General features: G+C 39.4%; 1 protein-coding gene across 2 annotated transcripts in view; it reads left to right on the top strand.

Moving 5' to 3' along the window:
- The window catches only part of Usp15-31 (Ubiquitin specific protease 15/31), a 218,192-nt gene that overhangs the window by 156,213 nt on the left and 34,591 nt on the right, over nt 1-27,388 (top strand). For both annotated transcript variants that reach the window (XM_083125500.1, XM_083125499.1), the window contains exons 2-3: nt 19,336-19,578; nt 24,808-24,946. In XM_083125500.1, coding sequence (XP_082981626.1) covers nt 19,336-19,578; nt 24,808-24,946 — 382 coding nt within the window. The remainder of the gene's footprint in view (nt 1-19,335; nt 19,579-24,807; nt 24,947-27,388) is intronic.

Below are 27,388 nucleotides of genomic sequence, written 5' to 3'. Positions count from 1 at the left end.
GTTGTAGTAATTTGTATTGTCATTTCCACTAATCAGTGGCCTGACCCCTTCTACAAATATTTCTGGCGACGCCCGTGCTGATAGAGTAATTGTGGTAGTTTGATTTAGTTTATTTTACTTCGCGTATTGTGCTCTTGGCTAATTTGCGAAGATTGGGATGAGTGATGAAATTGATGAATGGACATTCAAACAACCAAGCCCGAGCGGGATTCGAACCCGGGACCCTTGGCGTCGCAGCGCGATGTGCTAACCACTTTTTTTTTTTTTGTATAAAGGAAATACCCCCTACACGGAGGTATCCCCACCATTCACACTTTTTCTCACTTTTACACTTTTCATTGTTACAGTTTCTCAGTTTCTTATCATCTAGACAAACACAAATACCCGTGCCTTACCCGGGACTCGAACCCGGAACCCCTGGCGTTTTAGCGCGCTCTGCTAACCACTCCGCCACGGAGGTCGACACCACTCGGCCACAGAGTCCGGCTAATTGTGGTAGTATCGCGCTACCGAAATTACATCATGAAACCAGTGGCGTACACGGGAGGGAGCTGATGGGGCTATAACATCACCAGAAATCTTGAGAAAATCAAAATTTCCAAGTGGAAGCCGTGAAGAACCAAAGTGATATGCAAACTCCCCTTAAAATGACACAGATTATACCACTCTTGTCTCGGGCATCGAACTTGTCCTTGCAGTATTCAGCACGGTATGCAAACACCTTCGCCCATATACACGTAAGTAAGCAATCGGGGGAAAGCTGAAGGTGAAGAAGATTGAGTTCTTTTTCTTGCGTACTTTATGCACACTCTTATTTTCCTTTGTAATCTGGCTCAAACGGGCAGCAGTAATTTGACGCCCGATTTGACACGACGGGGTGTGTTTTATCAGGCTTCAAATGTTTTGGTGTCACGCGGTGGCATTTGCTTTTTGCTTCGTTTGCCATGACGTCATTCCGCGAGCTATTGTTGCGGTGCTGCGTCGCAATTCACCATGCTGAGGCAGCAACGCGTGGGGTTGAATCACGGCGTATCGCGTGTCGGAACGCGTTTCCATAACCATTCTATTACGCTGAGCGAGTTGTTTCCAGAGTTTGCGAGATCGAGCTCCGTGCTGAGCCGTGGCTGTTTCTCGATAAATAGCAGTTCTTTCTATCCAGCCTTGGTTAGGACGGTTCGGAAGATTCGGGTGACTAGACCAGAATTAAGGATCAGGGGAATAACCCAGGCACATATCTAGCATATTATAATTATATTAGATTAATTAAAATATTAAATAATTAATTTGTATTGTTATTATTACACGAATACTTAAAAAGATGCTATAAGAATAGAGATGTAACAGCACCTATTCATTATCTAGCTTAAAATTAGTTAAGATGGCTGAAATTTGAATAGAAAGAATTGCCCTGGTAAGGAAATTAATGTTAAATAGATAAGTATTTGAATATATATTGAATAGGAAAAAATGAGGTTAGATTCAGATGACAAGACGTAAAGTTACTGATTAATATTTGATACATACTGTATTATTATAGCTAGTTATAGCTAGAACCGTGCATAGATCTTCTTGGTACTGTTATTCAAAGCCGTATGATCTCAATATAATACTTGCCTTCCAGTAAGTTCGAGGGAAATAAATAAACCTCGGTTATGCAACAAATGCTAAACAAGCATTTAGGAGAATTTAGATATCGAGTCCTTGATGTGAGGTCTTTAAATCGAGATTCAGCTATAATCTTTATTTATTCGACCCCTACTTAGGTACAGTTGTAAATTAGCAATTAAGAAAATAAATATGTATTAAATGAAAAACCCCTACCAAGTAGCTGGTTAAGATGAAATCTGAAGCTGTATTTAACAAGAGAATTATACTTGCTTTATCTATTAATTAGTGTTGCCCACGAGACGAGACTTTGGCCTGTCTCGCCTCGTGGAAATGCTGTGAAATGCTGTCTCGTCTCGAAAATATTCGTTTGTTCTCGGGACACATGATCAATCTCGTCTCGTCTCGAATTTTTAAAAGCCTGTCCCGTCTCGTCCCGTGGGCAACACTACTATTAATGCATCCTCTGGCAGACTAGCGAGGCTCTGGCGTCCTGACTCACAGCCAGAATAATCTTATGCGAGGCTCGTATTGTCGTCCCTTGTATATTTGTGATTGTCCCTTCATCCATCTTATCTTACCACCATCCATTCTCATTTTCGCGATTAGCCAAAGGGGCATAAAAGTGAAGTAAAATAAACTAAATCAATCAATCGGTCATTGTGATAGCAAAAATTCTTGACCACAAGTATAAGTTCTTGAGTTTTTATTCATGCGAGATTCAGGTAACGAGTCCCTCTATTCGGGATTTAGATAAGAAAAAGGTAAAGTGCTCCCCTGTGCTTTGCACCACGCCATAAAGGATAGGGGGGTATGGAGTTAGGGCCCTACACTTTATTGATCACGGCCGAAGGTGCAGGTGATGTGATCAGCACCACGCCCCAGCCCGCCTTTACCCCCCAGAGTTTCCTCCAGGTACGCTGGGTGGGCGCCGGAGCCGCTTGAACAGGTGGAAAAAATCCCGGTTCTCCCCCGCCGGGGATCGAACCCGAGTCTCTCGCATGGTAGTCAGACGCCCTAACGACTGAACTATAACGGGCAGTAACGACTCTTTGAATCGAGAACGAGTAACAAATTCAGGAGGATTCGGGTAACACGCAATGTGCGAAATTAAGCTTTTTGTACATGTTACCAGTCAGTAAGCTCTAGTATTGCCTTCAGAACTAATTACCTAGGACATTAAATATTATGAAAACATTTACACGGAATTTATAAACAGTATTTTTACATTCTAAGAAAACCCATACACAAACAGAGCTGTTGAATTACCGAGAAAGCTTGACCAATTCTATGGCGGCGTTCGGCGAGAAATGTGATCCACAGACCAACGAAGAAAGCTGACGAAGTCAGTTTTACTTGCCATGGCGCTAGGCTTTCGTAGGGTGTTACAGCGTTACTCTGGGAGCTTTTTGTAAAACCTCTGAACCCGAAGACGACATACAAATAAACAACGAGCTATTTAAAAATAGAACTTCAGACGCGAAGTAGGCTGCAATTGTTTTAAAGGTTAATTAACTGTTTTGGGGAATGATTTTTCAGTATTAATTGTTTCACAGTTAAGAAATGGTATAATATTCTTTCAATTCAATTTCTTTGGCGGAGATGTAAACATCCGTAGCAACATTTTTCTTCTGCTGGGGATGAAAATTCTTGTGTGGCCGGGGGGTTATCCCTGGCACACCCCCCCGTTAATTCGTACAGTGGTATCAAGTCCTGGATTCTGGATTAGATTCACAAACTATGTAATCAGCACCTTGCGTAGGATGACTGCTTATCTCGGAGGCGCTTTGTACGTATTCATTACCCACATTGCCCTGCCATCTTCAGAGGTTACGATATTGAAACCAGCATCAGGCGCTTTGCTCTGGTTCTCAAACTATGGGAATAACCGCTGCGTTCGACATTGGCTTGTTTCTTTCGACCAGTCATGTTCGTACAATTTTTCACAGAAAATCACTTTTGTATAAATCTTTATTTACAGCAACAGTTGCCATTAGCTCTGTGGTTGTAAGGCAGAATTGAGAACAAGTTGACACAAGGGATATTTTTTGGAATGAACTTTGATTTGTTTAATATTATTTTACATTAAGTGGAAAAAATAATGAAGAACAATTTTTACTTAATATTCACTCATTTAGTGGATCGAGTGGAAGTCTCCCCAAATGTACAATAATAATAATAATAATAATGTATTAAATTTGGGATTAAGTGGGTTTATTTTTACTAGTTTATAATAATTATTGTCTAATAATATTCATTATCATAACAATTCAGCTATTATAAATGGTTATTTTTAGTTAAGATTATCAACCGCTTCCCCGCGCGCGCGCACGCACACATAACTTTCTGGCAACGCCCATGGTAACATGAATCAGTTTTGTGATGACGTACGTTATCCACAAAAATTAATGCACAATCAGAAGCGTAAGATTCGGAAACCTGGAGGTTGGAAGGCAGAGACCACTGAGTCTCAAGTGTTATTATTATTATTATTATTACTGTATTATTATTATTATTATTATTATTAGAGCCCGGAAGTTTGGCAAAATGCCTCTTTTTATCTACTGCATATATTGATAAAATTTGTCCGGATATACGTTTTTTCATGTTGTTTCGAATGTTTTAGAAGCCTTTTCATTTTGTCTATTTTGCCTATTTGGGACCCCACTGCCTATTTTTAATTATAATGCCTTTTTTTGCCTTTTTCAATGAAATTGGGCCATTTTTTTAAAACAAAATGTGTATATAAATTATTTTTCTCCCAAGAAACGTTGTTGGCATTTATTTTTCTTCCGTTTATTATGTGAATAATTTTCGCCTTATTTAAGTAATATTGAACTCACGCATGTTTCAACATTGCTGAAGGAGAAAAGTGTGAGAAAAAAGTATTTCATGCTGAGTTAGGATATTTGCCTTTCGGTTAACATTTCCTTGTGCATGATTGACTGCTGAAAACCTGTTGCAGAACATCTGCACAATTACGTCATCACGTCCAGCGTCCGTGTCAGGAGGTTATTGACAAGAAACAGCACTAATGCCCAAGGGCCTTTGCATAGATTCCAAAATGGAGTTCTCTATCTTTAGTTTAATTCTGCACTTTGGAGGGAAAGGATCGTGTAGTTGTCATCATGCCGAAATTTAGTGTGCCATCAAGTGGTAAGTTACATGATTACGTGCATGGATTTGGTGAAAATTGAAATGCTCTTCCCAATGTAGATTTTAACATTTCCCAGAAATTATAGATAAAAGTAAGTGACTTCCAAATGTGCCTTTTTTTCGGTTCATTGTGCCTTTTTTCATTTTTAGTGCCTATTTTCCACATTATAAATGCCTTTTTGCCTGCCTATTTTAACGAAAATAAATGCCTGAACTTCCGGGCTCTAATTATTATTATTACATGTGATGACGATGTGATAATTTCCAGATGTGTGCCTGTCTATCAGGATGCGAAATCCTTTTGTGGACATAGGGATTTCTCCCCACAAACTACCTTTGCCTCAAAAATCCCCACCTGCTAACATTTCGGAGAGGGAAAGAGCTTTTGTTGTAACAACAAATATAAGCAATTAGTTTCGACTACAAATATAAAGCATGCACAAAAAACAAAGGGTAATGCTGGTCTCTGTGTGTGTTGCTTACTTTAATAAGTGACCATTAACAGATTACGCCAATAACAATATATGCGCAATAAAAGTTAAACGATTGATTGCTTTGTTTTATTTTACTTCCCTTTTCTTTTCTGCCACTTGTGGCGAATCGCGAAGATAAAAGTTAAGCAAGACAAATATAATTGACTTAGAGAAAGCAAAACTAAACAAAACCATTTCAACTATTTTGTAATCTTATTAATATTTTTAACCAGTTGGTAAGGGAATTACTGTAGTTTGCTTGTATAAAAGTAACAAATAAATTATTTTACATATATATAATAATATATATTTCAATATTTATTAGGGCCTCCCTGATGGCGCAGTGGTAGCGTCGTCGCCTTGTAATCAACGGGTCCCGGGTTCGATACCTGGTGGAGGCACATAGTGGTTATGATCCCGCTTTAAACTGTAGGTCCAGTCCAGATTAGCTTTACTGTGCATAAAGTTTACTTAAAACACCAACTCAATCAGTCAATCCATATATATTTAGTGATTTACTTTTAAATGTTATAACAATAAATATGAATATATATAATAATTCATGTGATTTCGCACCAAGCTGTCCAGTGGCGTACACAAGGGGGTATTGTTGGTGGTCATAACCTCCCTCTTTGGCCCAGTATTCCTTTAAAAAAAAAAAGGACGTCAAAGTCAGGAAAAGATGACGAAGGTCTTACTACTAAAAAAGAAAAGTATGCGTAACCCCCAACCCCCTTCTTTCGAAAATCGTGGGCACGCCACTGATGCTGTCTATCGTACTTTTCCCAAATGACAGAACAGCTTACTTGACCGAGATGCGACGCTTGTTCCGGTTGATGCCTTGGCCTGGCAAAGACGAGACGAGACCGTTGCAGACGGCGGTTGGAGAGCGCATTCCAAAGATTTCTCATCCACGCGGCAGGAGACAAGACAACTTTTTCGTCCATGCTTTTTTCGAAAAAGAAAGCTGAAGGTCGTTCTGTTATTGGTGCTCTCTCCCCCCCTCCCTCTTCACCTGCCACGTGAACGCTGCTGAACTTGTAGGTAGGTCGCGTTCAGAGGAAAGGGAGATTTTTAAACTGGGAATCCGTTACTGATTTAGCCCGGCCTTCGCAAAGACAATTCGCTTGCCTTTACCCGCTGGCCATGATTGTAATCCGTAGGGTTGCTGCCCATTGTACAGTGGGATGCATAAACAGTGGCGAAGCATTACATTTTTACGTAGCCATCGCAGGGTACGAAATCATTGAAGACTGGTGAGGGGGAGAAAGATCTTAAGCCCCTATCACACGGAACTGGATTTCTAGTTGGAATGCTCTAGTTGTCGCTGGACTGGCTACCCATTTGCTAGTTTTGGCCTCACACGGTACTTGTTGCACCGTACTTGTCGATAGTCTTTCGTTCCCATAATGGCGGCCGCGCGATATGTAAACAACGTATCACTTCACACTTTTAAAATACGATAACTATTCAACCGAGAGGAATCTCGCTTCGCATTAAATGGTTTTAGGTAGAGAAGAACGGCACTGATAAAATACATACTTTACAACGTTTACTATACACGTATGGAAGAATATTTTAGCTTTTTCATTTGTAAACATGCCTTTCGTGCTGTATGCACTCGGAAACCACAGACAAAAAGAGGCTACTTTGCAAACTCACAGATTATCTTCACATGGCCAAACTTTGCTCTGATTGGCTGTTCCACAGAATCTAGTCGAAGAAGTTAGTAGCAATTAGAACATGTCCTATTTCTCAAAACCAGTCAAGCAGTCAGCCAGCCGGCCATGATTTCCAACTAGAAAATCAGTTCAGCGCCAACTAGGCCATTCCTACTAGAAATCTAGTTCCGTGTGATAGGGGCATTAATCTACCCCCTCCGCACAAACATATTTACGATATACATATTTATAATGTTATTAAAAGTAAAAAAAAATACTAAATTAAAAATATATTTATTATTATTAATTACAATAAAGAAATTAATTTGTCTATATCAGATATTACAATATCGATATTACGTATAAACTGGCAAACTTGTTCCTGTACTAACTGGTTAAAGATGTTAATAAATTATGAAATAGTTGGAAGTGTTTTTCTTATGTGTAAGTTTTTATTTACTTTTTGCTTTATGTTAATGTAAATTAATTCGATTTCATAGTTATTATTGTCTTGCATTCATGTTTTACTTTCATTGTGTATATAGATATTGATTAGATCTCCTGAGAGAGAGAAGCATTGAACACTCACCACCACACTAATTTGTGTGTGTTTTCGAAATTATTTTTAGTATAGTATACTTGAAATTAAAAATAATTCCTGATTTTATTGTTTGTCGTAACAAAAACTCTCTCCCCGGGAGATTTTTGATGCCAAGATTGTTGGTGGGGGAAATCCCCCCTCCCCCCAAGGATTTCGCACCCTGGAGTCATCGCAAGACTTGTCAAACGTCAGGGTCGATCTTTCCAACCTGGAAGAGGGGGGCACAATATTTCTCCTCGGTAAACGCCAAAAATCTTCTAAACTTTCGATAGCTAACGTCACACTCACTTCTTCCCTAAAAATGAGTGACGTTAGCTCTCGATAGCTTTGAGTCTTCTCCACAACTCACCTGGTCGATAACCCGAGAAATACTTTTCATCAAAGTAGAAAATGTCTTCAGTAAAAATATTGTTTGAAAGCATTGCAAAAAGTGCACAAATCCATACGCTGTGCACACCTGCTCGGTCCATTTCAGTTGTCATCCACATATTGGACAAAAAGTCAATTATTGGCTCCCTGTACTGTTCAACTACGTTAACTAAGCGTGATTTATAACACCACCTGGGTTGTGAAAAGGATGGGATGGTTTACTTTTAACGTTCTTGTGTGGCAAAGTGGATAAGAATGTATGGTATTTCATTCATTGCCTGGAACACCACTAAATCTACACTTGAGCGTAGCAATGCGTAACTAACGCCTTCGGGTACTCGTCCTGGACTTTCTTTTGCAAATCCGGAAAGTGCCCCGACATAACTGCCGACACGTCATAAGTTTGAGCAATAATAAATTTATCCTCCAGTTTCTACTTGTTGACAATTGTTACATGAACAAATAACCCGTCAGATATACAATCGGTACTCACATCAGTAAAACCAATAAGCCCTCCTCCTTATGCACAGATCTGTAGACAGTTGACAATTGAGACCTACTGTTAACATTAGATGGTTCGTCTAACATAATTGAGAGATAGTCCGACTTTTCAGGTTTTTTTTAAAAAAAAAAATCACTCACGACATCAGTAATTACGTGTATTAGATCATTGCATTGTTACCCTGCCCCCGTGTCAGGGCAACAGTGTTTTTTTTCTTATTGAAATATTTATTAATATGTTAATTAGGTAATTACGTGTATATTATGTGATAAGGGTATCTCAATTTATTATGCATATTTAGGTTAGTATATATTCCATGTATAAAACCATGTAGCTCTCTCTTCTTTCTTCGTGTTTCGAACGTTCAGAGACTTGGAAGGGAGAGGCTGTTTTTGCTTCGGTTAGCTAGGACCGGAGGACAGGTCTCCCGAAACGGATGCTGTAAGAGATTGGATTGCCGGGCAAGCTAGTGCCTTGGTGTCCAGTTTACAGGTAAAAAGGTAGTTGTACTGGATGTTATTTTAAAGTAATTACGGTGCGCCGGGCAGCCTAGTGCCTTGTCACCGTAGAGGTTCAGAAATGTACACGTCGGGCGGCCTAGCGCCTGTTAAGACGTTTCTTGGAGTAACGCGAGTCTACCTTGTGACAAGCGTACTTCAGATGTAATTCATGAAATGTAAAGCATCCAGGTACAAACAATAGAGATTCCAACATCAAAATTAGAGTTTTGGCCCGATAAATAATTAGAGAAATAAACGTTCGGATACGACTTGTATATACTTCAAATTTTACGTTAATTAAACTATAGAAAATATCCAAAATTTCCGTTTATAATTTCACAAATGCTGGACAAGGTAATTTATCCCTCTATAGCAATAAGATTTCGCAAAGGTTATCCGTTGTCTCTTGTAGTGAATTATATAATTATGTTGACTTGTAGCAACCCACGTGCATTGTCGTACAAAGAAAGATACCCCTAGACAAATCAGAGCCGAGTACGAATTGCACCGAACCTCGAGTGCGGAGGTAAAGTGTGGGGGGTCCAGGCTAGTAACATATTTATTTGGGGGCTCTGTCCGCGATTGAACTTATTTATTTGAGGTCTTGTCGCAGGATATTGAACGAGATTTTTGCTTGAAAGTTGAGGAGAGAAACGGACGAGGATCGAACCGATGATCTTGCGAAACAGAAAAGGGGAAGTTACAAGAATGTCGCTTGGTAACTCGAGCAGGTCCAGCCCGACCGCGTCAGAACTTTCTGTTGTTGAGGAACAGAGGTGCGTTCCAAGAGTGACAATGGAGGAAATTCGTTTGCCGCTTCCGACATTCGAGGGAAATGTAGGGAAGGAAGATGCTTTTTCGTATCTGGATAGGATTGAAGATTACGCGAGAACGCTGAAAATTTCTGAAAATGATCTTCTGAAGCAGTTTATTCCTCTTTCGTTGCGAAATGAAGCGAGGGAGTGGTTTTTGTTCACGGAACCGTTCGGTGATTTTTCACAATTCAGGCATAAATTCTTGCAGGCTTTTCATGGATTGGATTATCAGAGAGAAGCAGAGTTATTTTTGTCTCAGAGGTTTCAACTTGCTAACGAGGGATTGGCGGAATACGTTCGCAAAGTTGACAGGCATTTTAGCAGGATAAGGAATTCGGCTTCTGCACAGGAGAGAATTGCCTTTGTGAAATCGCACTGCAATCCGGTATTTAGGGATTATTTGTACAACAAGACATTCACTTCTATGAGAGAAATGAGCGAGTACGCGCTAGAACTACAAGCGGAGTTTTTGGAAAGGCAGAGATTCGAGTCTTTCGTTTCTGAAGACGAAATTTACAGCTGGTCGTTGAAAAAGTCATTTAACCAGGAATGCGAAGAGGAGGGGGAAAGAAAGAAATCTGATATTTTCTTGGACCCTGTGAGCATTGGTTTTGACCGCCCGAAAGTCGAGCGCTTGAGGGCTGAACATGTGGTTTCACGCCCTCCACCCTCGCGGCTTGCGGTGAGGGATGAAAACAAACAGAACCGCTTTTCGAAGGAAGATTGCCAGAGAAATAAATTATGCTACACTTGTGGACAGAAAGGTTGCAGAGCTTCAAATCACCGTAGGGAAAACAAGATTAATGAACGTGGGAAGGAAGTAACAAAAAACTCGTAGAGTCGCCACGAATTTGTCAAGTTCGTGGCGTGGAAACTGCAAATTTTACGCGGAAGGAAAATTTTTCGCCTCACAATGTAAATGTAAAATATGTAAGGGAACCTATCGTTTTATGCAACGTGGCTAATGTGGAAGTACACGCATGTATTGATACGGCGTCGTCCAATAAGTTTGTGTCTTTGGAGGTTTTCGAGAAAATGAAGACAAATGGAGTGAAATTGAAGGGTTATAAAACTAAAGTAATACTTGCGGAAGGAAATGTGGAATCTTTGGGGAGCGCTTACGTGAATATTAAGTTTCACGGACACAAGGCTCGGGATCAGATATTTGTGTTACCTAATGCTAATCATGAAATGTTAATGGGAAGGACATTCATGGCTAAGCTGGGACTTATACCCATGATTCATCGTAACGGGTGGGCAATTGAGCCTGATCTTTCGAAAATCGTGCCTTTTGATGCGCCGCCGACACGTGACAGCGTTGATGCTGTTGGTTCAAGGGGACTGGGTTCGACCACGGATGGAGTCGAAGGAGTCCGAGAGAACGTTTCTGCTTGCGGAGCTGAGACACGTAGCAGCGACATCAAAGAGGAGGGGGTTGACGAAGAGAGAAGGATTGCCATGCTGATGGAGGGTACCGATATCTCAGAGGAAAACAAGCCGAAATTGAGTGCCATACTCAGAAGGCATATTGATGTTTTTCAAGATAAACCGGGATTAGCAAAGGATTACGAGGTTCGTTTGAAGGTGAATAACGAGAAGCAGTTCCGAGCGAAACCTAGGCCACTTTCTGAGCAAAAGAAGAAATTCGACGGGAAACAGAGAGGGAGAACGGAAGCGATGTTTACAGATGCAGCTGGCAACACTGTAAATGGAAGACGGACGGACGGACAGAAAGAAACTTCGCCGCCCGTAGATCTTAACGATAAAGAAATGTGGAAAGGAGAACAACAGAGTGATCCTTACTTGTCGAAATTAATTGGATGTTTAAATGGGGAAGAAGTTGAAATCAAGGATGCTCGAGAGAAGAGAAAATTTGACTTCTATCTGCAACATTCCTGTCTCGACGATGATGGACTGCTTTACCGTTTCGTTGACGAAAACACTGGACTTTTTCCACCGTTTAGCTCCAGATTGAAGCTGTGGGTACCAGAGAAGTTGAAGAGTGAAGTACTTAAATCTTTGCATGATGAATTATTATCTGCGCACCTAGGACATGGAAAGACATTGTTTAAGGTCCTAGAGAATTATACTTGGGACGGAGTAGTCAAAGATGTCAGTAACTATTGCAAAAGTTGTATCACTTGTCTTCAGTATAATCCTGACAACAGCAGAAAGATGGGATTTATGAACTCGAGAAAAGCTACTGCGCTTGGATACAAAGTGTTTCTGGACATTTTTGGACCACTGCCTTCAAGTACGAAGGGGAGATACAAGTACTGTTTAGTCATTCAAGATGAGTTCTCAAGGCACATTAGTTTGACACCGCTTAGAACTACAACGGCGAGGACGATCTCGCAAGCATTCTTGAAGTACTGTTTTCAATCAGGATTTCCGAAATACGTTGTCAGTGACAACCAGAGTGTATTTCGAAGCAAACTGTATTCACAAACGTTGCGTTCTGTGAATTGCAAGCCTGTATATATTACGCCATATAGACCGAAGGGAAACAAATCAGAAGCAGCGATTAAGATAATCAAGCAAGCACTTGGAAAGTTTTGCAGAGAACACTCATCGTGGGCTGAAAACTTGGACGCGATAAGTTTTGCCATCAATAATGCAACGAATTCGATGACTGGGTTGAAACCGTCATTCTTGTTCTTTGGACGTGATTTGTACACACTGACATGACACTCGGAAAATGGAGCTTCAGAGGGAAGATGGAACCGGGGAGGACGTCACGGCGGAAAGACAGTTGGATTACGTCATACAGTTAAAGGAATGAATGGGCGCGGCTTTCGAATTTGCAAGAGAAAAAGAGGAAAAGACGAGGCAAAAGGCGTCAAGGGCCTACAATAAGGGCAGAAGAAGGGTTAATCTTCGTGTCGGAGATCGAGTACTGCTTCAAGAGCATAGGATTTCGTCTGCTTGTAACAAGCAAACTGCATGCTTTTTCCCGAAATTCAAGGGGATCTACAGAATTCTGAAATTCACTACTCCAAATAATGTTGTTTTGGAAAAGGAAGGTGAGGGGAAGAGAGTTCTGGCTAACGTTGACCAGCTGAAGGTCGTTCCGAGAAGAAATTTGAGAAGTGTGAGGGAAAACACTCGTCCCTAAAATTCTACCCTGAGAATCCATTAAGGGGAGGGGGTACAAGGTCTGTGAAAAATGATGGAAAAGAAGCCGAGTGACCGACTTCTAGTTTTTACAGTAGTAATTCAGTTCCTGATTTATTGTCGCTACACATTAGTGTCCTGGTAAATTCATTTCTTGTGAATGTAAGATTTAAAATTACGGACTGTTGTATTTTATGTTATGTCAACCTTTTGCCGATAAAGGGTGGTGACAATTGTGAACATGAAGACATGATATTTTCATCGCTAAGAGAATGCTGAAGAATGGCAGTTTCGATGCCCGGAAAAAGGAAGGGAAAGTTTCCTTATAGATGAAAAATGGAAAGGCCATTTTTAAAGTCGGGTCGTGTGATCGAACGATAGAACTTTTGAAAGCATTTGAAGCTGAAATTCGGCAGGAATCGAACCGAGTACTGCAGAAGTCCCAGACACAAGGACTAGGGGACTGAGGAGCCGGGGGTTCTTCAGATGGACCGAGGAGGAGGCTGAGTCGACCCTAGAGCGGGAGCCGGACATTTTCGATGGAAGGTGGAGGAGCTGAATCTGTCTGCACTTGGAAGCAGTCCTGATGACCAGATGTCTGAGATGTCCAGGAGATTCCAGGATTCCCGGAGGAAGAAACCGTGTGGAAATAGGATATTTAGTGCAGTGAAATCGAGACTCTTATTTTTCAGAGAGACGGTTGTGCTGTGTAGTGAAAATAACATTTTCAGTGAACTTTTCTTTTTCAGATACAGTGCTTAACTTTTCTCAGTGACTTTAAGACAATTCACACAGACTGAAATTTAAATTTCAGATTGAATTGTAACGCTGGGGAGGGGGAATCTGTTACCCTGCCCCCGTGTCAGGGCAACAGTGTTTTTTTTTATTGAAATATTTATTAATATGTTAATTAGGTAATTACGTGTATATTATGTGATAAGGGTATCTCAATTTATTATGCATATTTAGGTTAGTATATATTCCATGTATAAAACCATGTAGCTCTCTGTTCTTTCTTCGTGTTTCGAACGTTCAGAAGAAAGGCGGGCAGTTTAGCTGTTAAAAGATTAAAAATTTTGAAAGAAGGGCGGTTGGCAACAGACGCCAACCAAACATATATAAACTCCCAGATCTCGAGGGGGAGGTCGGCTGTTGGAACTGAGACTTGGAAGGGAGAGGCTGTTTTTGCTTCGGTTAGCTAGGACCGGAGGACAGGTCTCCCGAAACGGATGCTGTAAGAGATTGGATTGCCGGGCAAGCTAGTGCCTTGGTGTCCAGTTTACAGGTAAAAAGGTAGTTGTACTGGATGTTATTTTAAAGTAATTACGGTGCGCCGGGCAGCCTAGTGCCTTGTCACCGTAGAGGTTCAGAAATGTACACGTCGGGCGGCCTAGCGCCTGTTAAGACGTTTCTTGAAGTAACGCGAGTCTACCTTGTGACAAGCGTACTTCAGATGTAATTCATGAAATGTAAAGCATCCAGGTACAAACAATAGAGATTCCAACATCAAAATTAGAGTTTTGGCCCGATAAATAATTAGAGAAATAAACGTTCGGATACGACTTGTATATACTTCAAATTTTACGTTAATTAAACTATAGAAAATATCCAAAATTTCCGTTTATAATTTCACAAATGCTGGACAAGGTAATTTATCCCTCTATAGCAATAAGATTTCGCAAAGGTTATCCGTTGTCTCTTGTAGTGAATTATATAATTATGTTGACTTGTAGCAACCCACGTGCATTGTCGTACAAAGAAAGATACCCCTAGACAAATCAGAGCCGAGTACGAATTGCACCGAACCTCGAGTGCGGAGGTAAAGTGTGGGGGGGCCAGGCTAGTAACAGCATTGCATGCTTTATAATGATGGAAATAGCACTCGGAAAAATTTTAATCCTGATGACGTCAGAGAAACCCAGCCGTAAACATGGGAGCTGAAAATGAAAGGCCTGTTATGACCAGACCTTCAAGCGGTCGTCGTGTGTCTTCCGATCAGGTAGAGAGATTCGCACATTTTCTGCGATGACTTGGGCCTGCGCACACAATTGCCTTCGATAAGAAACGTAGCGCGAGTGTTCGCTACGGGGATATAGATCCACCAAGCTTTCTGAAACCTCGGAAAATATGCGAACTAACCAGCCTCCCCCAACCCCTTCTTTCACCCCCGGTGTTTGCTCTGGCGCTGGTCAGGCAAGGACCTTCCCACTTCCGCTGACACAGTGTTGCTAATTTTACTCTCTTCAAGAATTCGAGGAGTGTTGTTGATGTGCGTAGACGTGTTTTTGAGTAAGTGTAAAGTGTCGAAAGTTGTGCACAGCAGTGAGCGAAATTTGCTACTACGAATCATCGAGAAGTGTGAAGAAGAGAAAAGAGAAGGGTGGAATTATCCTCGCGATCAACCCCTAAAGAGAGCAGTATATCTAACGGGCGCTGCGACGCCAAGGGTCCCGGGTTCGAATTCCGGTCGGGCTTGGTTGTTTGTGAATGTCCTTTCATCAATTTCATCACTCATCCCAATCTTCGCAAATTAGCCAAGAGGCACAAAACGTGAAGTGAAATAAACTAAATCAAATCAAATCAAAATATCTAACGGGACGGTCGGAGTCATTGCTTAAAAAACTGAAAAGAGAGAAAAAAGATTTACAAACCCCTGACCAGAAATTGTCCATGAAATGTACGTAGTGAAAGAGAAGTTCCTACAATATTGAAACTTTTAGCTATTGCTAAGGAAGAAATTAATTATCATGGGGGCGAGAAACATTACGGAAAATTATGAAACAAATAGGCTTTAAATTTAAAAAAATATAGAAACTCTCGCTTAGCTCGGGTTGAACGAAGCAACATTGTGGTTTGGAGAGCAAGATATCTTCGTGTGATCAACAGATTCCGCAACGAAGGGATGCCATTTGTTTACATTGATGAAACTTGGATTCATGCTTTTTTCTTTTTTTTTACATATTTTTTTTTATAGTTTACATAATTTAGAATACTAATCTTATGTGTTTAAATTGTTGATATCCTTCTGCGAGACAGCAGGCGTTTTTAACTTTAGTGTCCCCCTCCCTCCTCTCTCTTATGCTATGTTATTTGAATTACCACGTCTAGAAACGTATTTGTTTACTTGCAAACCTTTCACGGCACACGCCCACTTCTAGATTTGGCAACACAGGGGGGAAAACACGTGTTTCTGCCATCCCTTCCCTTGCGCAGAGTTCCCGAGCTCCCCTCCTAAACATTCGACACTAGCGCCACTTGTTTCTGGCCAGGGTTTCAAATAAGTTGGTGGATCTATAGTACTGGGCTCTCATTCCGCCGCGCTAAACTTAGCGAATCCCTTGCTTATTTCTAGCTGTTTCGCACAAATATCAGAATATTCTGACATATTTTTTTACTTCTCTAAAATATTTAAAATGCAGTATTTTTATTATTTTGCTAAGTCATCGCCGCATCGGCCGATGACCGAAAGCCTCGCCTCTGTCGTAAGTATTTCCAAGCAAATTGTCCATCACCATGTTTATTCTCTTTGTTTTACGCAATGCGAGCTTCAAAAATTGAAACAAACCACCAAACAGTCCCGAACGTCAGGGGTCCCGGGTTGGAATCAAAGGATAGGTGTTCTTTGTGACCCTTCCATCATTTTCATCACTCATCCTCATCTTCGAGATTAGCCATAAAGTGCCAGAAAAGTGAAGTAAAATAAATAATTATATTCTTAAAAACACGAAGGATGCAAAAGAAAAATTATTGAAAATAGTTATGGACAATTTACCGAGCAATGCTTGTACATCCCACTGTACTTAATTCGCTTTCCCCGCCCGACCCTTTGGCCGAGTGGTTAGGACATCGCGCTGCGACGCCAAGGGTTCCGGGTTCGAATCCTGGTCGGGCTTGGTTGTTTGTGAATGTCCATTCATCAATTTCATCACTCATCCCAATCTTCGCAAATTAGCCAAGAGGCACAAAACGCGAAGTAAAATAAACTAAATCAATCAATTAATCAATTCGCTTTCCTTTCGCTACTTTTGCTCTCCACAGTACAGTGGGATGAAACCCACCTATATTTAACCCATAACTATACTGCAATTTTTTGAAAAACGTTTCCGTGCAGTGTAATTGTAATCATGTATTGGAACATAAAATCTTTGTGTAATAAATAATCCTTTGGGCAACAGCCCTGAAGGACCTTGGCTTACCTACCGACTGCCGGTCTCCCTCCCACGCTTTCCTTCGTCACCTCTAAGCGTGGAGATCTGCAACCAGTATTGGAATAGTCGGGGGGTCAGCCCGACGTATCCCCAGCCGTTATACGAGGGTCACTATTTATATTTTGAGCCTTGGCAACACTGATTGAAGTTAGGCGCGATTTAACGTTTGCACGGAATCGTCTGGCATTATTGACCATAACGTACTTCAAATGTTTTGTCAATAGCTTCATTTGTGTTGTTTATGTTGCCTTGGAGATTGCGCGACAACAATAAAATGGAATTAACTCGTGAACATTTTCGTGCGATGATTTTTTACGATTTTCGACGTGGATTATCAAGACAAGAGTGCATCGATCAACTTACTTCCACATTTGGCCACTGTGAAACGCTGGTATAACGAATTTAATCGTGGCCGCCATTCGCTCACCGACGAGATTCGCGAAGGTCGTCCAAAATCAGTTGTTGTTCAAGAAAACATTGATGCTGTGCAAAACCTAATACTGCAAGATTGTCATGTGACATACTCTGAGATTGAGGCAACCAAAGGCATTAGTTCCACCAGCATATATAAAATATTACATGATCATTTAGCTGTGAGAAAGGTATGTTCTCGTTGGATCCCACACAATTTGACAAAAACTCAAAAAGACGCTCGCGTCAATTGGTGCAAACAAATGCTCAATAAATACAATCGTGGTGCTTCAAAAGACGTATATAAGATTGTAACAGGTGACGAATCATGGATATATGCACATGAGTCGGAACGTAAACAGCAGTCGACTATATAGGTGTTTCAAGATGAACCCAATCCAACAAAAGTTGTTCGCGCTCGAAGCACATCGAAACAAATGGTCGCCTGTTTTTTCGGGAAAACTGGTCATGTGGCAACTGTGCCTTTAGAGGAACGTAGAACGGTCAACTCTGAATGGTACACAACAATTCGTTTGCCAGAGGTCTTCGGTCAAATACGGAAAACAAACAAACGCCGTCGGATCATTCTTCATCAAGACAATGCCAGCTGTCACACATCTCGTCTAACAACCGACTTTATGAACAGTCAAAAAATCGAATTGATGGGTCATCCGCCGTACAGTTCTGATTTGGCACCCAATGACTTCTTCTTGTTCCCGAATGTCAAGAATAAATTGCGTGGACAACTATTTTCGTCGGCGGTAGACGCCGTTGATGCGTTCAAAGACCATATTATGGAGGTGTCTCAAGAGGATTGGAAAAACTGCTTTGACAAATGGTTCGAACGAATGCAAAAGTGTATTGACCATAAAGGAGAATACTTCGAAAAACAATAAAGCAGTTTTCAATGCCAAATTCCTGTTTTTTTTTCATTGTTAAGCTCAAAATATAAATAGTGACCCTCGTAGTAGGTTTCCGGGACCGGATTACGCTTACTCATTCGAAGCTCCCCAATTTCCTCACGATGGTGGGTTTCCACCGGCCCTATACGTAGGCCGAATAAATTCCGACCAGAGCCGGATTCGAAAATAGTTTTTCATTTTTATTTTTTCAAAGTATGCTCACGAAGGCTAATCAGGACTGTAAACCACTGCAATGTACAGTAAATGAAGTTAGTGCTGTGGCGTCACACTAACGGAGTCCATACCGACCATATTAAATATGTTTATACAGTATTGGCCTTATTATTGGACTCATTAGTTTAAAAAAATGGAATACAGATTAACTCACTTTATGTAGAGAAATTCGACAGATATAATGTTTTGTGATACACATTGCATTGTTATACACACTGCAAGTACAGTCAGTACTTCGTATGACCACCTTTTCACTCTTTTTTTCTAAACTTCAAACCACGTGGTTTATGAAATTACGCGTTGCTCCGAAGATACAAATAAAGAACACCCTTACAACAACCAGAATTAATATTATTTCCTTTGTTATAACCAAAAAATAGCATAAATAACACGGTAAACAATGTTCCAGGCAATTTTGTGAATATGCCAAGAATAGTGCTGTCATCTATTCTGGGGACACAGTAAAAGAAAGGATTGTTGGAAACAAGATTATTCCGAAGCAGAAAACAGTTTAATCCCATAAAAATTTATAACAATCGTCAAATATATTTAGTTAGAACACTTTCAAAACAAGGAAATATGCTTCTTTTTTACAATGAGTCCAATAATTTGGCCAACACTGTAATCTATGTGTGTATACATGAATGGTCCCATGTCCTGACCTTTAGGAAGCCCATATACACAGAAAAATTAGGTTTTACATCATGACACTGAAAAACTGTAGTGCACATACAAACAAGTGTAAATTAATTTTATCTGTCTAACCGGTTTCTTCTCTTTGCAGAATTCATATGGCAAGCCTGATGAGATTGTGGCAGCTGAAACAATGTCCAACTACCTTCGATGCAACAATAGCTTTGTGCATGACCTATTCCAAGCACAGTTTCGTTCATCTTTGATGTGTCCGAAGTGTCACAGGCAGAGCAACACCTTCGATCCCTTCCTTTGCGTTTCGATGCCCGTGCCACAAAAGCAGAGGCGGCCGCTCTTTGTCACCGTTGTCTACCTCTCTCAGCAGCCCAGGCAGGTAAGTCCACCCACGCAGTTTTAATCTATCCTCGTCTTTTCTTCTATGCACATTTATACCGTGTTGTACTTAGTGATTTTGGACACTTCTGCAGGACTGGAGGTTTATCCTGGCAGTGTTCCAGCAGTGACATCACCATGGACATGAAAATATTTTTTTTCCAGGGAGAGAATGGTAGGGGGCGGAAATTAACCTGTTTGCAAAGGGGACAAACAATACTTTCTGAGAGAGGGCAGTGCTTTATTTTGAATTATTTGAAAAGGGAATATCATTTTTTTACTTGTTCTTTAAACGATTGTTGTTTATTTCCGCCAGTGGCGTACGCAAGGGGGTTTACCGGGTTTAACCCCCCCCCCCCCTTGAGCTTTTGAAATATTATGGAAAATGTTGTAGAAAAAGTAAAAATGGCTAATTTATCACAGTCAAAGATCTGCGACAGTAATAATAATAAAAATTTGAATTATTATTCCAATACAGCATGGAGAAAAACAACATTCCAAACGCAATCTAAGCGGCCACAAAGTTCAATTTTGCAATTCTTTTGCAAAAAGTCGCGCAGTCTCTCGCGAGAATTGTGAAAATTCCTTGCTTCTTCGCAGTGTGCCAAAGTTATTGCAAACGTTCTTCCCGGTAATGATTTCGCATCCCCTTGTGAACTCTCAAGTGATGCTGAGTCTACATCCACATCATTAAATAATGTTGAAGAAGTGCTTTGTGAATCACCTAGAAGTGATAAATGTGTTGGAATGTCTATAAACTTACTTTTGAACGAAAACATAGACTCAGTGGAATTTGGCAACATGCATTCTCGCGCCTCATCATCATCCTGGGTGAGTTCCATAGGTAAAGAAGGTATTGTAAATTTCCCCGTGCATATAGCACCGTGCCATGAAGGCACATGTAGTGGTGTGCTGGGGCCCACACATTCTCGATCTCGGCCATTTTTCAGGGATGGGATCAGCACCATGCTCCAGCAGCCTTTATCCACCAGGGTTGCTCTCAGATACCCATTGATATGAGGCTGGGTGCGGAGACAAGACTGAATAAATACCAACCAATTCCTGGAATCGAACCCGGATCTCCCACGAGGTTGTCAGACTAGACCACCGCGGCTCCTTGAATGAGTTTCATTTGATTATTTCAATAAATTTAATATATTTGCTTGTTTTTATGGATTTTCTTCACACTTAGAATTTCTCACCTATCATATACAAATAACAGTTGACTAGACAATTATTTCGTAACAAAGAAACAAAGAAATGTAATTTTGTTCTATTGCTTTCATAAATATATTTATGAAGATATCTACTACTTAATAATAGTAGTGATATAAGTAGTAACAGCAGCTGCATTAGTAGTATTATTAGTAGTTATTAACTAATTAATTAATTGTATTATTAATAAATTATTACTATTAAGTAATTAAAGTATAATAAAACAATGGTAATGTGAATTTGTAAAAAGTTTTCGAAATACCCCCCCCCCCTTTGATGAAATCCTGAGTACGCTACTGATTTCCGCAAACTTATTGAAAGGCAAGGATTAGGATATATTGTAATCAATACTACTTTGAATGACGTGGCAAAGTAGATTTCTGCAAGATTTATTACTACTTGCAACGCAACATTCATAAAATATCACCAGGAACTTTACTTTTCTTCAATTGGATCTAACAACCTTTTTTTATATTTAATAAATATTCAATTCTTTATCTATTTTGATATTAATTTCCTTGTCAGGGCAGTTTTTTATACAAATTTTGCCGATCTTAACTACACTTAAGCTAGATAATTAATACGTGCTGTTATATCACTATTCTTATACCGTCCTTTACTTACTCATGCAATAACAATATAATATTAATTCATTTGAATATTTTAATTAATATTTAATTTAATATAATAATTATTTTTGTTTAAACAGTATTATTATTATTTTTAGACAATTTGTTCGGACCCCCCCCCCCTCCCCGGAACATATTTCTAGATACGTGCCTGATTATGCTGTTGTACAAGTCCAGCATAAATGAGTCATTGAAACCCTTAGAGGTCATTCTTTCCCTCTCGCCAGCTCAAATACCTGTTTCTTTTGTGTCTTGCTCTGTAACCCTCATCTCTGGTGTAAATGTGTCATGAAGCATTCAAATTCGCCTCTCAAAGGGAATGGTGAACACAAATGGAGATGTATATTTTGCCACAAATAGACAGTCTGCCATCTTGAATCCGATTTAGCACAATACATAATTCATCACACTTGTTCCATCATTCTTCTCTGATGTCATGAACACAAGGAGTGTGAAATGTTGTGCTGTTTATAATATTCCAGAGTGAACAAAATTAAATAATTAGTTTATCTATTGTAGGTGTTATCATCTACGAAGTTGTTAACACATTCAATAAATTTTTCTGTAACAATGTTTCATTAACGCACAATATTTTTTTACACGTATTAATCCGGACCACTTAAAAGCTAGTTATCAAGATTGCTTTTATGATATGCGCCACAATATTATAAACACTTCTGCACTTTATGTGCAAAATATAGGGGCAAATGATCATCCTCTAAGAAAAGTACAAATATTTTCGTGTTGAAGTTGTAAACAGTTCAGCAGTTGGAGTTGTGAGTTGAAGAAGAACGTGTGGAATCAGAATCAATAAAAATCTTGAAGAAGAAGTCAAATCAGCCTTAGAAACTGACCAGGTTAGGAAAATGTTACCTGCAAAAACATGAATAGTAAGAAAACGCATTTCGGACATAATGGTTACATGGAATATGATAAGTCCGGCCAAAGTTAGGCTTTGAAGTGTGGTGACGGCAGTGCTTCCTCTATAAGTACACAGACTTTGCCATCATGCTGTTACCATCTAGTGTTTTTGATAGGACTGAGCCGATACCACTTTGAACCGAAACTGATGCCGATACTATTACCAATTCCCACCGACACCGATACTGATACTTGAAAATTGCAGTAATTAAACTGTGTGCAAAATATTGGTTAATATTGGTGCGTAAATATTCTTATCCAATTATATACTTGAATTTAACAAGAAATTTGCTTTAGAATATTCGAGAATTAAATCAGAATATCAAAATAGAATATGTGTAATCAAAAAATACAGTTTTTTTGTGCAAAATAAAGAGAAAGTTCGAATTTTGCATAATTTCCAGGATAATTAGACTCCCACGGACACTGCCAGGTTGTGATGAATACATTGACATTCAATGGAATCGTTACAACCCGGCAGTGTCCGTGTACATCAGGGATACAAAGACAACTATGGAATTGGCATGCCTTCTAGAATGAAAATAGTTCTATATGCAATGTGAACCGTTTGCTCACTTTGAGGAACATTTACTTCGTGTGACTCCCTCTAGCCTGTGGTTCTCATTCTTCATGCTATCACACTGCTCAGATCTCCTAACCCCGGAGAAGTCTATAGCCAACAACGTGTACCTTCACACCTTGTATGCCAACAATTATTTTCATTTTTCAATAAAAAGTTTGAGTTATTTTGAGAAGTGTCCTTTCAGGGGATCCATTTCCCCATACTTACCCTATGTGCATGCAATTTTTTCAAAATACTCAAATTGTTATGGCAATACATTTTAGAAAGAAGATAATAAATAGTACAACACGTACCTTTTATTGTCTTCCAAATTTTCGGATCTACCCCAATCCTCCTTCAGGGATGGGGGAAAATAAAGTCTCGTAGAAGGGTTAAAACATGCTTGAAACCCCTCCAAAATGGCAGAGATCGAGAATGTGTGGGGCCTTACCCCCACATCCCCTAAATGTGCCTTCATGTCACCATGCTATATTCACAGAGAACCTTACCTTATCCCTGAAGAAGCTTGAGGTTAGTCCAAAAATTTGAAAGAGACAACAAGGTATAATTTTATCTTTTTTTTTATAGCAAAATCTATTGTTATCCGAGAATTAATTTTCAAGTAGGAATGTGTGTGTGATATACATTAGCTTGTAGTGATATTAGTAGCATGTATAACATGTATGGCATGTTACGCATAATACCTATACAGTGCATATTTGCACTTATCCTTGCCATCTTTCAGTATTACGACCTTTGTCAGAAAAGTTCCAGAACTGAGCTCTTAAAAAATAATTCACTTAACTTACGGACTAATGGTTCTAGGTCTTGTCAAAATAGTCCCCTCGGATACCTATGCACAGCTGTAGGTCATGGAAGCAAGCAGAGAAAGCTTCATCCGGGATGCTTCTCAGCACATCTGTCGCAAAACGGTTTGGATTGCTACAATATCTTCATGACACTTTCCTTTCAGCGACTTTTTCCCATGGGGAAACAAAAAAAATCACACGGCGACAGTTCAGGTGAATATGGGGGATGTGGTAGAGCAGGGATACGATGCTTGGCCAGATTTTCCTGGACTGATAAAGTAATATGGGGCCTTGCATTGTCGTGCAATAAGAACCACTACCAAGATTCCGACAAATCAGGACGGGACCACCAAATTGCTTGACAAAAACGTTTCAGCTCGTCAATATAAAAGTTTTGATTTATCATTTATCCTTCAGGCAGATATATTCATGGTGCATCAAACCTTTAGCATAAAAAAATGTGATCAACATTGTCTTTGGATCATCTTGCACCGAATCTCTGTGCCCTCCCAAAACCTTTTGTGCCAATCAAAGACATGGCTTCTCGATAATGCCTTGTCACATATACTTGCTGTATCATATTCCATGTTTCACTAGAGGTTTTCCTAGCTTAACAGATAAATTAATGTTAACTCTCGGCTCAGTATCCACGTCCATCACGTCACTCGAGTAACTTCCAACTAAATGTTCCAAGAAGCCGAACATTAGGTTGCAAAGCACAGCCCTGCCACCTAATGAGTTTACATTGAAACACTTCAAGGCCATATTTATTCAGAACACATGTAACTGAATAACACCCATTTCGTGTATTTCAATATCATAAATAAAGAATAAAAAAATCAGTCCTGGAACTTTTCTTACAAAGGTTGTACAATTGTGGCACTTAAATCGAAGTCTTTTGTATATAGTTTTCTTTCCGATAGAAAAATATTTGAATTTATCTTTGTGTCCACATATTACTGATTAAGGGGATAAATATGGAATTCTATTTCTGCCTGTAATTGTCATTTTTATATTATGCTAATACACTATTAGATATAAAAGTGCTCTATTGGTAAAATTGTAATTAGTTACATGTATGAATTTATTTGTAGGTAAAATTGGGTTTATCTGTGCCTGTTCATGCTGAAACTCGTGAACTAAGAGAAGCCTTAGCATCGGATACCGGGATAACTGAGCCTGAAATTCTTCTGACGGAAATAGATGATCTTGGGTTTCATCGTACCTTCTCAGGTATGTATTACTTGAAGTGTTGTTTTGTGATCATGTGCGATTAATAGGGGGGTGGATTTTTAGGTGATATAAAACTGAAAAATATTTATTTTTTATGTTCCAAAAACAGCGGAAATATGTGGCTAGATGTCAAAAATATGATCATTTGAAAACTGTCAAACAAATAAATCTAAAGGAATTTTCAGTTTTTCTATCACGCCACACAAAAAGTTTATATTTGCAGACAGTAACGCCACATCGTTTTGTAAACATCCATCTTTCAATAAATCTTGAAGTATCACAATGGACGATGCGTTAGTTTTGTCAAACTCACAACACAGGAAAGAGCTTCAAAATTATTTGTTGTGGAGTTCCGAATAGGATACCAAATTACTAATTCACCAGGTGTTTTGTATAGTTTATGCATTAACTTCAAAATATGCATTTGCCCAAAGAATTTGGAAACTTTATTTTGTCTGGAATGTCTAAAACATGTACATTTTATGTTCTTTACCTAGAAATATGATTTTTATGTGATAAATGTAAAATTGTGCAATTTTATGTCAAATAAGACTTTGCAGATTACATTGCACTCCTACCGAGTTTGGCCAACTTCCGAAGCAAGAGAAAAATATATTTTTTACCTAAAAATCCGCTACCTAATGATTAGCAGGAGTCATGCACTCGTTACACTTGTCAGTTATATTCTCATACTTTGGCACACGCAGGATATGTAGTATGTAGAAATTTGAAGTGAAAAGTGCAGGTTTGAACCGGCTGGGTGTCCGAGCATGTTAATTGGTTGGCTTTTGATTTCATTACCTAAGTTCCCAGCTTGAAGTCCCGGCCTGGACATGAGTGTAATATGTGAGTATTTCCTTCATCAATTTCATATAACAAGGTGTCTACCAGTGAAGAAAGTCAAGATAAAGTCAATAAATCAACAGGTAGATCAACAAAAAGTCAAGAAATTATGCTTTTGGTCAAGAATTTTTGCTATTTTTTCACAGTATAGTGAATTTACATTGTTATATATGTTGTATTGAGATTTGATAAAATTGAATAGCTATTTGGAAATTTAAAATTATATTGAGTTGTGGTTAAGATTTGTTCATTTTGTTTCTTAAGAATTACATTCTTGTATGCATGAATTTTCCTAAAAATATTAATTGGTTGATTGATTTGGTGTTTTAAGTCCACTTTATGCACAGTAAGGCTAATCAGGACTGTACCTACAGTTTAAAGTGGGATCCGAACCATTATATGCCTCCACCAGGAATTGAACCCGGGACCCTTTGATTAGAAGGCGAAGACCTGTAAAAATATTAAATAATGAGATGTGTCCATTCCTCATCCAGGATGAAGTCTGAAGTATTAATTTTTACATGCATAATTAAAGCAAGTCTAAATACCTTGTTAAAGTACAGCTTTAGTTTTCATCTTAACCGGCTTTGTGGTATGGATTTTTCATTGAATAAAAATATATATTTTCTTTATTTCCTACTATACCTAAGTATTAAATAAATGTGAAGAAAGGGTCAAGAAAAAGACATGAAAGATTCAAGAATTTTGGAATTGTTATTTTGGTAGACACCCTGCATAATAACCACTCATCTTAATCGTTGCTATTAGCCAAAGAATCAGAAACCAAAAATCTTGGCTCGAATAGCACTTCAACCTGGGTCTTCTGTGCCATTACTCGACAAACTGAGCTACTGAACCAGGCATGGCTTCACCTTCTTTTCACTTCGACTGTTTTACCTGTGAGTAGGCTGACCAGATATCGTCTTTTACCCGGACATGTCCTCCTTTTTAGGTGTTTGTCCGGCATGTGGGTGAATTTTTTAGAAATCTGTAAATGTCCTACTTTTTTTTTTGGAAAGAGTATAGCATCGACCGTAGCAAATGTGCTGCATAGAGAATGCTTCCACACATAACAATCATCATCTAAGGCATATCACTTAGGATGTGTTAAGTATTCGAGCAATGCTCACATAGCATCCGGGAGCTGAACACGATCACTTTCCCGACTGAGTCATTAGTAGGTGTGTGCAGGATTCAGAAAAGTTGGTACTGGGATCTGCAAAAAAAAATTCCCGTCGCAATGCCAACTTCGGGATATGATTTCCAGACTTTTCGGGATCCCGAGCAGTCGGGAACTTGCAATGGGTACCTTTAAAACAATGTTGGTGCCTAGTAGAGCAATGGTCAGAGATCCAGATTTGAGTCCTAGCCAAGCCCGTGCTTCTCGCTTCAAATTTCTATGTAGTGCATCTGTGTATACCTAAACAGACGATAACATTTGTACACTTCATCATAATATGGTACACACTATTCATAATTTTGCTTGGGTTCCTACACGACCAAGAGGCTGACGCTCAAATGTGTAGTGGAAGCAGTCATGGGTTCGATTCCCTGATCAAGGAGGATTATTAAAGCAAATTCTTGAAACTGCAATGGGAC

This window comes from Lepisma saccharinum, chromosome 7 (assembly GCF_977018435.1).
Source record: "Lepisma saccharinum chromosome 7, izLepSacc3.1, whole genome shotgun sequence".
Taxonomy (NCBI): Eukaryota; Metazoa; Arthropoda; class Insecta; order Zygentoma; family Lepismatidae; genus Lepisma; species Lepisma saccharinum.
Note: the sequence above shows the minus strand (reverse complement) of the source record. Positions and strands in the feature narration are given on the sequence as shown.